Here is a 15,494-nt window from a genome sequence, read left to right as displayed (position 1 = left end):
AGTGAAATGTGCTGGTCATTGATGCAAACAACACAGTCCGAGGAAGTGCTGACAGTGGCCTGTAAATGTCACCATGCTTCCGGCACCAATGTAACATGCCCACAACTTACTGACCCTAACCTATACGTCATTAGACCTCCCACATTCCAGAGACACATGGTTAGGGTTAGTGAGCTGCGGCCGTGCTATGTTGGTGCTGGAAAGGCGTCACCAGTTGTGGGCTGCCCCCAGCACATCTTTGAACCGTGTTGGCCATTACACAAACAATACATTTCGCCGCATGGTTTGATGTACATGTGACAAATAAAGCTAACCTTTCATCTTTAATTTCTTTGGAATGAGAAAGGAAACCAGAGCACTTGGAGGAGACCCACACAGTCACGGGGAGAACGTACAAATGCCTCACAGACTGTAGTGGGAACTGAACCCCACTTTTACAACTAGCTCTGTAAAGTGTTACGCTAACTGCTACACTAACATGCTGCTCAGCATTGCTCTCTGTGGCTTTAACAACTTATTCCGCACTCTGCTATTGTTTATCCTTATACTACCTCCACACCCTGTGTAACGAATTGAAATATATATACAGGAAGACAAGTTGTTTTTACTGTATTTCAGTATGTATGAGAACAATAAACCAGTTTGGAATTTAGGGGAAATGAGGGGAGATTTGAGAGGGGTAAAGAAAATTATGAGGGCCATACATAGAGCAAATACAAGTTGAGTTTTTCACTGAGGTTGGGTGAGACTAGAACAAGATGTCATGGGTTAAGGGTGAAAGGTGAAATGTTTAAGGGGAACCTGAGGGGGAAATTCTTCGCAGAGGGTGGGGGTAGTGTGGAACAAGCTGCTGGTGGAAGTGGTGAATACAGGTTCAATTTCAACATTTAAGAAAAATTTGGATTAGTACATGCATGGGAAGCATATGGAGGACTGTGGTCCAGCTGCAGGTTGATAGGATTAGGCTGAGTAATAGTTCAGTACGGACTAGATGGGTCGAAGGGCCTGATTCTGTGCTGTAGGACTTTATGACTTTAAATTACCAGTGTACCTTCTGACAGGCCCGTACCTGGAGGAGGCTCCCAGCTTCATAGACAAACCAGATGTGGTGTTTGCCGTGGAGAACCAGAGCACTTCGATAATCTGTACGCTGAACTACGTGCAGGCAGACGTCACCTGGACCAGGTAACTGGGAACATTCCTCTGACAAGAGCCAGAGCAGGATGAGGGCAACTGGGGCAGGTATCCAACCATGTACAGCACAGGAACAGGCCTTTCAGCCCACTATGTTGAGCCAAACTAATTAAGCCAAGGGTGCCTAATTAAACTAAACCCTTCTGCCAACATATGTACTATATCCCTCCATTCTCTGCACTTTCACACCTACCCTCTTTCACGTGTAAGAGCCTCTTAGACTCCTCTGTTGTATCTGTATCCACCACCGACCCCGGCAATGTGTTCCAGACACCCACCACTCTGTAAAGCAAAACTTGTCCCACCTACCTCTTTTAAACTTTGGCAGTCCTTGGCAACTATGTGCAAACAAACATAGAACACAGAACTATAGCACAGGAGCAGGCCTTTCGGCCCACAATGTCTGTGCTGAACACAATTCCAAATTAAAGTAAATCTTGTCTGCCTGCACATCATCCCACTCCCTCCATCCCTGCATATTTATGAGCCTGTCTAACAACCTCTGAAACAATCCATTGTGTCTTCCTCTACCACCACTCCTGGCACACTCCACACTCCATATAAAAAACTTAACCCTCAGATCGCCTCTGAACGTTCACCCTCCTACCTTAAATGCATGCCCTCTGACCCTGGGCAGGAGATACCAGCTGTCTACTCCATCTGTGCCTCGCCTCCACCACTCGAGAGAAAAACAATGCAAGTTTGTCCGAGCTCTTGTTATAGTGCGTGCTCTCTAATCCAACAGTATTCGTGTGAACCTCTTCTGTGCTCTCTACTGTGCAAACTACAGTACAGAACTGGCCCATGATATTGTGCCGACCTTTTAACATATTCTAAGATCAATCTAACACTTCCCTTCTACATAGCTCTCCATAAGACTTCCCAACTGTCTCTGACACTACAGGATCCACTTTCATACTCATCGCTGCAGTGGACAGGAAGGCTCTTCAATGGACAGTCATCACAGACAGACAGAGATACTTTATTGATCCCGAGGGAAATTGGGTTTCGTTACAGTCCCACCAACCAAGAATAGTGAAGAAATATAGCAATATAAAACCATAAATAATTAAATAATATTAAGTAAATTATTCCAAGTGGAAATAAGTCCAGACCCAGCCTATTGGCTCAGGGTGTCTGACACTCCGAGGGAGAAGTTGTAAAGTTTGATGGCCACAGGCAGGAATGACTTCCTATGATGCTCAGTGTTACATCTCGGTGGAATGAGTCTCTGGCTGAACGTACTCCTGTGCCTAACCAGTACATTATGGAGTGGATGGGAGTCATTGTCCAAGATGGCATGCAACTTGGACAGCATCCTCTTTTCAGACACCACAGTCAGAGAGTCCAGTTCCACCCCCACAACATCACTGGTCTTATGAATGAGTTTGTTGATTCTGTTGGTATCTGCTACCCTCAGCCTGCTGCCCCAGCACACAACAGCAAACATGATAGCACTGGCCACCACAGACTCATAGAACATCCTCAGCATCGTCCGGCAGATGTTAAAGGACCTCAGTCTCCTCAGGAAATAGAGACAGCTCTGACCCTTCTTGTAGACAGCCTCAGTGTTCTTTGACCAGTCCAGTTTATTGTCAATTCATATCCCCGGGGACTTGTAATCCTCCACCATGTCCACACTGACCCCTTGGATGGAAACAGGGGTCACTGGTGCCTTAGCCCTCCTCAGGTCCACCACCAGCATCTTAGTCTTTTTCACATTAAGCTGCAGATGATTCTGCTCGCACCATGTGACAAAGTTTCCCACCATAGCCCTGTACTCAGCCTCATCTCCCTTGCTGATGCATCCAACTATGGCAGAGTGATCAGGAAACTTCTGAAGATGGCAAGACTCTGTGCAGTAGTTGAAGTCTGAGGTGTAGATGGTGAAGAGACAGGGAGAAAGGACAGTCCCCTGTGGAGCCCAGGGGACTCCCGCACCCGCACCAGCCTAGCTGCCATCAGGGCAATATGTACAGAAAGGTGCCAGAAAAGGGCCAGTAACTCATGAGGGATCCCACCCACCCTGCTCAAGGGCTGTTTGTGCCACTCCCATTAGGGAGGAGACCAGACTCCAGGATCTCCAGACACAGAAACAGTTACTTTCCCCAAGCAGTAAGGCTGATCAATACCTCCAACCACTAAGCCACGCCTCCACACACCCAACCACTGCCTCTTTATCATTTCCTGTCAGTCACCTTATGTAGTTTCAATAGTTGCACTGAATGTCAATATACATCCCAAAATTCTTGTTCTTTGCAGACATCCACAGAAACAGAACAGTGCCCCAAAGAATGAGTGACAGTAAAGATGTTAGAATCCCAAAGCCCCCTTGCTTGCCCTCCCGATTTGTCAGGTACTGAGCCCCTGACAGCCAATCCACGGTTCCCGATGTTCCATTTTCTCCTGTGATGCTTCAGTCGGAAGCACTGGCGTGGAATCAGCTCGTCCACAGAGCTGCAGAGTCTCAGAGTTCCGAAAAGTCCTTGGGATATCAAAAAGCGGCCAGTCGTGAGCCCCAGAAGAGAGTCCCACCACTGCAAAGAGCTGAAATTTAAGTCTAACTCCAGGTCAGGGTCTCAGACAGAACACTATCCACCCTGAAAAGGGAAACAAGAGACATTAAAGGTAGAAATTAAGTAGAAATGAGCCTGAAGGTGTTAAGCTCCACCTATAGTGCAGCCTAGCATCATTTTATCAACATAGTATCAATCTATATACAGTATATAAGTCATGCCGGCTGGTGGCGCAGTGACATCAGCACCAGACTCCGGAGCAAAGGTTCCCAAGTTCGAACCCAGTCTTTCCATCCCACACTTCCCATCCATGCTGGGTTGAATGTCGAGTTCACAACTCAGCCTTGTAAAAAAATAACTGCGCTGTGAGAGGGACGTGGGGTCCACTCACAGTATCTTCCCTCCAAGACAACCACTTGAAAAAAAAAGTGGTCGCCGAGGCTCTGGCACAGTATGGCACACAAAAAAATATAAGCTACATTATGTATTTTTACATATTGTTTTAATTATTATTTTCTTCTTTATCTTTTGTGCATTTTCTGTGTGCTACAACAGATCCAGAATAACAATTATTTCATTATCCTTTACACTTGTGCACTGGAAATGACATTAAACAGTCTTGAATCTTAAATTTTTTGGGTCCTGAATGTCACTTATGAGAGTGATCTTTTTCCCGAGAGCCATTTTTCTCCAGTGTCCCCATGTCCTTCAATTTTCCTTAACATCCAGTATTCCTGTTTTGAATACACTTAGTTTTATTGCAGCTTTATAAAACTCTAGTGCGGCTGCACCTGGAGTATTGCATACAGTTCTCGTCACCCCATTGTAGGAAGAATATCAAGGCTTCCGAGAGGGTATAGAAGAAGTTTACAACAATGCTGTCTGGATTAGAGGCCATGTGTTCTAACAAGAGGATAGAAAAGCTGCGGTGGTTTTCTCTGGCCGAGGGAAAATCTGATGGAAGTTTATAAGATTATGAGAGGCGTAGACAGACAGTATCTTTTTACTAGGGTTGAAATTTCTAATACTAGAGGGCATGCATTTGAGGTGAGAGAGAGTAATTTCAAAGGAGATGTGAGTCAAATTTTTTGCACAGAGAGTGATGGGTGCCTCAAAAGCTCTGCCTTGGGTGGTGGTAGAGGCAGAAACATTAGGGACTTATAGGAGACATTTAGATAAACATATGAATGTGAGGAAAATGGAAAGAAATGGACATTGTGTAGGCAGAAGAGACTAGTTTAGTTGGCCTTTTAATTACTAATTTATTTGGTGTGGCACAACATTTTTGGCCACAAGATCAATTCCTGTGCTGTACCATTCTCTGGTCTAATTGAGAGTTCACAGTCCCAGGGTAGAGAATTCCAAGCATTCACCAATGCTGTGTGAAGATCTTTCTCCTTATCTGTCCTGAGTGACCGGGCCCTTGTTTTCAGAATCTGACCCACTGGTTCTTGGCCCATGGGGGGTGGGGGGGACATCGTTCCCACACACTGCCATCACATGGATGTAGCCCCACCTGCTCCTGTCCTGGAGCTGATGTGCTGGGCACTGGAGAGATGGAAGGCGGCCTGGGACTGGAGTAGGAAAGGCAACGTTCTGGCAGACCTGCCGGGGTCTCCTGGTCTGAACCCAGAGAGGATCAACTCCCAACAAAGCGGCCCTACCCCATGGATAAACTGTGCTCTTCCTGATGGGGAGATCAGGAAGTGTTACTGATTTGTGTCTGTCTCATACTCTCTCTCTCTCTCTCTCTCGCACTTTCTTCTCTCTCTCACCATTCTTATCTTTCTCATTCTCTTTCTTTCTCTCTCTTCACCTGTCTCTTTCTTTTCCTTCTCTTTCTCCTTACCCCTCTCCTTCTCCTTTTCACCCACACTCTCCTTTCCTCTCTCTTTCTGACTCTACTCCTTTCCCTCCTCCTGATCCCTCTTTCCTCCCTCTACCCACTCACTCCCTCTCCCTCTCACCAACTCTCTCACTCCCACTCTCATTCTCTTTCTGTCTTTGTCTCTCCCTTTCTCTCTCTCACTCTCTCTCTCTGTCTCCTCCCCTCTATCCCTCTGACCCTCCCCACTCTCACTGTCCCTTCCTTCATCATTTTGTCCCTTTCTCTCCCCTTCTCCTCCCCCTCACTCTTCTCCCTCCATCTCCCTCTGCTCCCCCTCCATTCTTTTCATCTCTCCCTCCCTCTCCCACTTTCTCTCTCTCTCCCTCCCTCCCTCCCTCTTTCTCAACCTCTCCCTCCCTATTTCTCTCTCTTTCTCTCTCTCTGTCTCTCTCTCTCTCTCCTTCCCATTCTATACCCCTCTCCTCTCCCTTCCTTCCAAACCCTCTCTCCCTCGCTCCCTCTATCTATTTCAGGAACGGCGTGGAGCTGACACACCGACCCCGGGTGTACGAGCTAAGCATGCCCGACGATGACCAGCACATGCTGAAGATAGTGAAGGTCAGCAGGGCTGACGTTGGAGAGCTGGTGGTCTCGGCCAGGAACCAGCACGGAGAGGACACCTGCCGAACCCTCCTTCACCTGGCAGGTGAGAGCAGTGTCGGGAGGGAGGAGCACACAGGCGGCCCACCTCTAATCTCTCTTGGGGTTACAGGAGAATGTTTTGAGTTTTAAGTTAACAAACTCAGCCCGAAAATGTGCCAACATAGCAAGCCCACCATGTTCAGCAGAACAACACAATCAGCAACAACAACAAAACAATAACAGCAAAATAAGCCCCTTCCCTCCACTTACACAAACACACACGCAGACACACACACAAGCAAACACACAAACACATACAGACAGATACACACACACACACACACACACACACACGCACACACCCCTCCATCCCTGGCCCAGATCGGCAGACATAGAACATGCCAACTCAGGGACCTCAGCAATCAGGCCCTGGCAGCAAGACTCACTGACTTAGGGGTTCAGAGTCATTTACCTATCACAGGTTCACAGAGAAAAGTTGGAGCGAAACTCCAGACAAACTTCATGAGAATGATTGTGGGAATGCAAGGGTTAATGTATGAAGAGCATTTGATGGCTCTGGGCCTTGCACCTGCTGGAGTTTAGAAGAATGAGGGAGGGATCTCATTGAAACCTACAGAATATTGAAAGGTCAAGAGAGAGTGTGGAGGGGAGAGGATGTTTCCTATAGTGGGAGAGTTTAGGACCTGGGGACACAGGCTCAGAACACAAGGACTTTGCTTTAGAGCAGAAATGAGGAGTAATTTCTTTCGCCAGAGAGTGGAGAATTTGTGGAACTCATTGCCACAGACAGCTGTGGAGGCCAAGTGATTTTGGTATATCTAAAGTGGAGGTTGATAGATTCTTGATTAATAAGCATGTCAAGGTTTACGGGGCAAGACAGGAGAACAGAGTTCTCATGATGGAATGCAGAGCAGACTCAATGGGTTGAATGGCCTCATACTGCTCCTGTTTCCTATGGTTTTATTGAAAATGGCATCACAAGTAGACAGACCGGTGAAGAAGGCATTTAGCATGCTGGTCTTCATCAGTCAGGGCACTGAGTATAGGAGTCGTGGCATTATGATGCCGTTGTATAAGATGTGGGCGAGGCTGCATCTGGAGTATTGTGTTCTGTTTTGGTCGCCCTGTTATAGGAAAGGTATAATTAAACTGGAAAGTATGAAGAGATTTATGGGAATGTTGCCAGGACTATAAGCAGAGATTAGGCAGACTAGGTCTTAATTCTTTGCTGTGTAGATAAATGAGGGGGCGACCTTTTATGAGGTGTATAAAACCATGAGGGGTATTTAATAGACTGAAAACACACAGTCTGTTTCACGGGTTGCTGAATCAAAACCTAAAGGGCAGAAGCTGAAAGTGACAGGGAGAGATTTAATAGAAACTGAAGGGCAACGTTTTCACCCGAGGATAGAGCAAGCTGCCAGAGGAGGTGGTTAAGGTGTTTGCATTAATAGCATTTAAAAGGCAGTTGGACAGGTCAAAATCAAGTTTATTGTCAAAAACACAGGTACATATATTGTATAAACTGGGACCCCAGTTCCCTCACACCCTCCTCACTCAATGCCCTGCTATCCTCACTCCTTCCTCAGTCTCTAGGGCTTCAGTTCCCTCACTCCATCCTCACTGACTAGGGGCCTAGTACCCTCATTCCTTCCTCATTAACAGGGACCCCAGTTCCCTCACTCCATCCTCACTGACTAGGGGCCTAGTACCCTCATTCCTTCCTCATTAACAGGGACCCCAGTTCCCTCACTCCATCCTCACTGACTAGGGGCCTAGTACCCTCATTCCTTCCTCATTCACAGGGACACCCGTTTCCTCACTCCCTCCTCACTGATTACAACTCTAGTACCTTCATTCCTTCCTCATTTACAGGGACCCCAGTTCCCTCACTCCATCCTCACTGACTAGGGGCCTAGTACCCTCATTCCTTCCTCATTAACAGGGACCCCAGTACCCTCACTCCCTCCTCATTCACAGGGACACCCGTTTCCTCACTCCCTCCTCACTGATTACAACTCTAGTACCTTCATTCCTTCCTCATTTACAGGGACCCCAGTTCCCTCACTCCCTCCTCACTGACTAGGGCCTTAGTACCCTCACTCCCTCCTCATTCACAGGGACCCCAGTTCCCTCACTCCCTCCTCACTGATTACAACTCTAGTACCTTCATTCCTTCCTCATTTACAGGGACCCCAGTACCCTCACTCCCTCCTCATTCACAGGGACACCCGTTTCCTCACTCCCTCCTCACTGATTACAACTCTAGTACCTTCATTCCTTCCTCATTTACAGGGACCCCAGTTCCCTCACTCCCTCCTCACTGACTAGGGCCTTAGTACCCTCACTCCCTCCTCATTCACAGGGACCCCAGTTCCCTCACTCCCTCCTCACTGATTACAACTCTAGTACCTTCATTCCTTCCTCATTTACAGGGACCCCAGTTCCCTCACTCCCTCCTCACTGACTAGGGGCCTAGTACCCTCATTCCTTCCTCATTAACAGGGACCCCAGTTCCCTCACTCCCTCCTCATTCACCCTCTGCTGCTCATGATCCTATAGGTTTCCTCGCACATTGCAAAGATGTCAGCTTCAGGTTAATAAGTTGTGGACATGCTGTGGTGACACCGGAAGAGTGGTGACACTTTGAGCTTCCCCCAGCTCATCTTCAGACTGTGTTGGTTGTTGATGCATTTCTCTATATGTTCTGATGTGCGTGTGACGAATAAAGCTAACCTTTCATCTTTTCTGAAATCGGATTAAGATCTAAAATTAGCTTTATTAAGCCAAACACAATGAAATGCTCTGTTTTTCATCAAATTGGTGAGATTGTGCTGGGGGCAGCCCACAAGTAAACCTGCACTTCCAGTGCCAACATAGCATGCCCACAACTCATTAGCCTACTAACCAGTACTTTACCCTACAAAACCAGAGCACCAGAGTCAATCCCGGTGGCCACGAGGAGGACTGCACCGTGATGATGCTGTAATAGCGTACGCTAACAGCTACTCATCAGGTTGAGCAGCATCCACGAGGCAAAGGGATGGTCCAAAGCCAGAGTGCGGACCTCCACAGATGCTGCTTGAGTGGCTCACCCAGCGGTTTGCATACACAAGACAGCAGATGCTGGAATCTGTCGCAACACACAATCTGCTGGAGAAACTTTACAGATCAGGCAGCATCCGTGGAGGGAAATGGACAGTCAACGTTCGGGTCCAGAACCTTCATCTAAATCCAAAATATCCAGACTCAGAATCAGGGCTAAATATTCCTATGAAATTACAATATTAAAAAATATGGTGCATATATAAAGAGAATCAGGGAGTAAAATAATGAGGTGGTGTTCATGGCTTCATGCACTGTCCAGTAATCTGGTGGCAGAGGGGGAAAGCTGTCCCTATGCATTGAGTGTGTCTTCAGGCTCCTGTATCTCTTTCTTGATGGTGGAGGTTCGTAATGATGGAAGTCGCCTTCTTGGGGGCACCACTTTTTGAAGATGTCCCCAATGGTGGGGATGGCTGTGCTGTGATGAAGCAGGCCAGGTCTGCAACCCTCACACAACATGGCAACACTTGCGGGCTGTGCTGGTCGCTGACGCAGACAATGCCAGTCACAGTGTACGTGTGACAGACAAAGCTAATCTTTGATCTTCAGAGCAAAGAAATGGGCCTGACAGGATTGGTCATCCAACATCTTGCACCAAATCTTGGCTGTGCCAGCTGTGTGCTCTGGAGTTTGGAGGCCTGGAGTTAGCCTATCCTGGGATCAGAGACCTGTCTCTGTGAGAAGGTGGGAAAGGAGGTCGCCTTCTCCGATCCTGTCCACTTACCTCCACAGATGCTGCCTGGCCCGCTGAGTTTTTCCAGCATTTCCTTTTTATTTTATTTTCAGATCTCACAGGGTCTTAACATCCAAGTCCTAACAGACATTCTAACACTTGGACTTGTCTTTCAGAGGCACCACGGTTTGAATCTATCATGGAAGATGTGGAGGTGAGGCCGGAGGAAACAGCCAGGCTGGCCGTTGTGGTGGAAGGGAAGCCAGTGCCTGATATTCACTGGTACAAAGTAAGTCCCATTAACATCAGGGTGGGGTTGTGGCCAACCTGGGGACTTGAGGGTAAAGATTGAAGGTTACTGGCATACCCATAACATCACCAAATAATTGGTTTCCAGTGCTAGCCACACAGGCCAATGACTGACCATTTCTCAGAGGCAACCACACAGACCTTCTGGCAAATGACTGACCACATCCCAGCCAGGCCTACACTAAACCCTCGAGGCAATGACTGACCACATCCCAGCCAGGCCTACACTAAAACCTTCAGGCAATGACTGACCACATCCCAGCCCGGCCTACACTAAACCCTTGAGGCAATGACTGACCACATCCCAGCCTGGCCTACACTAAACCCTCGAGGCAATGACTGACCACATCGCAGCCTGGCATACACTAAGCCCTCGAGGCAATGACTGACCACATCCCAGCCCGGCCTACACTAAACCCTTGAGGACATGACTGACCACAACCCAGCCAGACCTACACTAATTCCTCGAGGCAATGACTGACCACATCTTGGCCCAGAACTACACTAAACCCTCGAGGCAATGACTGACCACATCCCAGCCCGGCCTACACTAAACCCTCAAGGCAATGACTGACCACATCCCAGCCAGGCCTACACTAAACCCTCGAGGCAATGACTGACCATATCCCAGCCTGGCCTACACTAAACCCTCGAGGCAATGACTGACCACATCCCAGCCAGGCCTACACTAAACCCTCGAGGCAATGACTGACCACATCCCAGCCTGACCTACACTAATTCCTCGAGGCAATGACTGACCACATCTTGGCCCAGAACTACACTAAGCCCTCGAGGCAATGACTGACCACATCTTGGCCCGGCCTACATTAAACCCTCGAGGCAATGACTGACCACATCACAGCCCGGCCTACACTAAACCCTTGAGGCAATGACTGACCACATCCCAGCCCGACCTACACTAATTCCTCGAGGCAATGACTGACCACATCTTGGCCCAGACCTACACTAATTCCTCGAGGCAATGACTGACCACATCTTGGCCCAGAACTACACTAAACCCTCGAGGCAATGACTGACCACATCCCAGCCCGGCCTACACTAAACCCTCAAGGCAATGACTGACCACATCCCAGCCAGGCCTACACTAAAACCTTCAGGCAATGACTGACCACATCCCAGCCCGGCCTACACTAAACCCTTGAGGCAATGACTGACCACATCCCAGCCTGGCCTACACTAAACCCTCGAGGCAATGACTGACCACATCGCAGCCTGGCATACACTAAGCCCTCGAGGCAATGACTGACCACATCCCAGCCCGGCCTACACTAAACCCTTGAGGACATGACTGACCACAACCCAGCCAGACCTACACTAATTCCTCGAGGCAATGACTGACCACATCTTGGCCCAGAACTACACTAAACCCTCGAGGCAATGACTGACCACATCCCAGCCCGGCCTACACTAAACCCTCAAGGCAATGACTGACCACATCCCAGCCAGGCCTACACTAAACCCTCGAGGCAATGACTGACCATATCCCAGCCTGGCCTACACTAAACCCTCGAGGCAATGACTGACCACATCCCAGCCCGGCCTACACTAAACCCTCGAGGCAATGACTGACCACATCCCAGCCAGGCCTACACTAAACCCTCGAGGCAATGACTGACCACATCCCAGCCTGACCTACACTAATTCCTCGAGGCAATGACTGACCACATCTTGGCCCAGAACTACACTAAGCCCTCGAGGCAATGACTGACCACATCTTGGCCCGGCCTACATTAAACCCTCGAGGCAATGACTGACCACATCACAGCCCGGCCTACACTAAACCCTTGAGGCAATGACTGACCACATCCCAGCCCGACCTACACTAATTCCTCGAGGCAATGACTGACCACATCTTGGCCCAGAACTACACTAAACCCTCGAGGCAATGACTGACCACATCCCAGCCCGGCCTACACTAAACCCTCAAGGCAATGACTGACCACATCCCAGCCAGGCCTACACTAAACCCTCGAGGCAATGACTGACCACATCCCAGCCAAGCCTACACTAAACCCTCAAGGCAATGACTGACCACATCCCAGCCCGGCCAACACTAAACCCTCGAGGCAATGACTGACCACATCCCAGCCCAGCCTACACTAAACCCTCAAGGCAATGACTGACCATATCCCAGCCTGGCCTACACTAAACCCTCGAGGCAATGACTGACCACATCTTGGCCCAGAACTACACTAAACCCTCGAGGCAATGACTGACCACATCCCAGCCCGGCCTACACTAAACCCTCAAGGCAATGACTGACCACATCCCAGCCAGGCCTACACTAAACCCTCGAGGCAATGACTGACCATATCCCAGCCTGGCCTACACTAAACCCTCGAGGCAATGACTGACCACATCCCAGCCCGGCCTACACTAAACCCTCGAGGCAATGACTGACCACATCCCAGCCAGGCCTACACTAAACCCTCGAGGCAATGACTGACCACATCCCAGCCTGACCTACACTAATTCCTCGAGGCAATGACTGACCACATCTTGGCCCAGAACTACACTAAGCCCTCGAGGCAATGACTGACCACATCTTGGCCCGGCCTACATTAAACCCTCGAGGCAATGACTGACCACATCACAGCCCGGCCTACACTAAACCCTTGAGGCAATGACTGACCACATCCCAGCCCGACCTACACTAATTCCTCGAGGCAATGACTGACCACATCTTGGCCCAGAACTACACTAAACCCTCGAGGCAATGACTGACCACATCCCAGCCCGGCCTACACTAAACCCTCAAGGCAATGACTGACCACATCCCAGCCAGGCCTACACTAAACCCTCGAGGCAATGACTGACCACATCCCAGCCAAGCCTACACTAAACCCTCAAGGCAATGACTGACCACATCCCAGCCCGGCCAACACTAAACCCTCGAGGCAATGACTGACCACATCCCAGCCCAGCCTACACTAAACCCTCAAGGCAATGACTGACCATATCCCAGCCTGGCCTACACTAAACCCTCGAGGCAATGACTGACCACATCCCAGCCCGGCCTACACTAAACCCTCGAGGCAATGACTGACCACATCCCAGCCAGGCCTACACTAAACCCTCGAGGCAATGACTGACCACATCCCAGCCTGACCTACACTAATTCCTCGAGGCAATGACTGACCACATCTTGGCCCAGAACTACACTAAGCCCTCGAGGCAATGACTGACCACATCTTGGCCCGGCCTACATTAAACCCTCGAGGCAATGACTGACCACATCACAGCCCGGCCTACACTAAACCCTTGAGGCAATGACTGACCACATCCCAGCCCGACCTACACTAATTCCTCGAGGCAATGACTGACCACATCTTGGCCCAGACCTACACTAATTCCTCGAGGCAATGACTGACCACATCTTGGCCCAGAACTACACTAAACCCTCGAGGCAATGACTGACCACATCCCAGCCCGGCCTACACTAAACCCTCAAGGCAATGACTGACCACATCCCAGCCAGGCCTACACTAAAACCTTCAGGCAATGACTGACCACATCCCAGCCCGGCCTACACTAAACCCTTGAGGCAATGACTGACCACATCCCAGCCTGGCCTACACTAAACCCTCGAGGCAATGACTGACCACATCGCAGCCTGGCATACACTAAGCCCTCGAGGCAATGACTGACCACATCCCAGCCCGGCCTACACTAAACCCTTGAGGACATGACTGACCACAACCCAGCCAGACCTACACTAATTCCTCGAGGCAATGACTGACCACATCTTGGCCCAGAACTACACTAAACCCTCGAGGCAATGACTGACCACATCCCAGCCCGGCCTACACTAAACCCTCAAGGCAATGACTGACCACATCCCAGCCAGGCCTACACTAAACCCTCGAGGCAATGACTGACCATATCCCAGCCTGGCCTACACTAAACCCTCGAGGCAATGACTGACCACATCCCAGCCCGGCCTACACTAAACCCTCGAGGCAATGACTGACCACATCCCAGCCAGGCCTACACTAAACCCTCGAGGCAATGACTGACCACATCCCAGCCTGACCTACACTAATTCCTCGAGGCAATGACTGACCACATCTTGGCCCAGAACTACACTAAGCCCTCGAGGCAATGACTGACCACATCTTGGCCCGGCCTACATTAAACCCTCGAGGCAATGACTGACCACATCACAGCCCGGCCTACACTAAACCCTTGAGGCAATGACTGACCACATCCCAGCCCGACCTACACTAATTCCTCGAGGCAATGACTGACCACATCTTGGCCCAGAACTACACTAAACCCTCGAGGCAATGACTGACCACATCCCAGCCCGGCCTACACTAAACCCTCAAGGCAATGACTGACCACATCCCAGCCAGGCCTACACTAAACCCTCGAGGCAATGACTGGCCACATCCCAGCCAAGCCTACACTAAACCCTCAAGGCAATGACTGACCACATCCCAGCCCGGCCAACACTAAACCCTCGAGGCAATGACTGACCACATCCCAGCCCAGCCTACACTAAACCCTCAAGGCAATGACTGACCACATCCCAGCCCGGCCAACAATAAACCCTCAAGGCAATGACTGACTACATCTTGGCCCGGCCTACACTAAACCCTCGAGGAAATGACTGACCACATCCCAGCCTGGCCTACACTAAACCCTCGAGGCAATGACTGACCACATCTTGACCCAGAACTACACTAAGCCCTCGAGGCAATGACTGACCACATCTTGGCCCGGATAAACATTAAACCCTCGAGGCAATGACTGACCACATCACAGACCGGCCTACACTAAACCCTTGAGGCAATGACTGACCACATCCCAGCCCGACCTACACTAATTCCTCGAGGCAATGACTGACCACATCTTGGCCCAGAACTACACTAAACCCTCGAGGCAATGACTGACCACATCCCAGCCCAGCCTACACTAAACCCTCAAGGCAATGACTGACCACATCCCAGCCAGGCCTACACTAAACCCTCGAGGCAATGACTGACCACATCCCAGCCAAGCCTACACTAAACCCTCAAGGCAATGACTGACCACATCCCAGCCCGGCCTACACTAAACCCTCAAGGCAATGACTGACCACATCCCAGCCCGGCCAACACTAAACCCTCGAGGCAATGACTGACCACATCCCAGCCCGGCCTACACAAAACCCTCAAGGCAATGGCTGACCACATCCCAGCCC

The 15,494-nt window shown here is 49.8% G+C and overlaps 1 protein-coding gene across 10 annotated transcripts in view; it reads left to right on the top strand.

The window, feature by feature from the left end:
* The window catches only part of spega (striated muscle enriched protein kinase a), a 237,721-nt gene that overhangs the window by 157,526 nt on the left and 64,701 nt on the right, over positions 1 to 15,494 (top strand). For all 10 annotated transcript variants that reach the window (XM_059967544.1, XM_059967547.1, XM_059967543.1 and 7 more), the window contains 3 exons: positions 1,062 to 1,185; positions 6,072 to 6,244; positions 10,156 to 10,268. In XM_059967544.1, the coding sequence (XP_059823527.1) occupies positions 1,062 to 1,185; positions 6,072 to 6,244; positions 10,156 to 10,268 (410 nt within the window). The remainder of the gene's footprint in view (positions 1 to 1,061; positions 1,186 to 6,071; positions 6,245 to 10,155; positions 10,269 to 15,494) is intronic.

This window comes from Hypanus sabinus, chromosome 4, assembly GCF_030144855.1.
Source record: "Hypanus sabinus isolate sHypSab1 chromosome 4, sHypSab1.hap1, whole genome shotgun sequence".
Classification (NCBI taxonomy): domain Eukaryota; kingdom Metazoa; phylum Chordata; class Chondrichthyes; order Myliobatiformes; family Dasyatidae; genus Hypanus; species Hypanus sabinus.
Note: the sequence above shows the minus strand (reverse complement) of the source record. Positions and strands in the feature narration are given on the sequence as shown.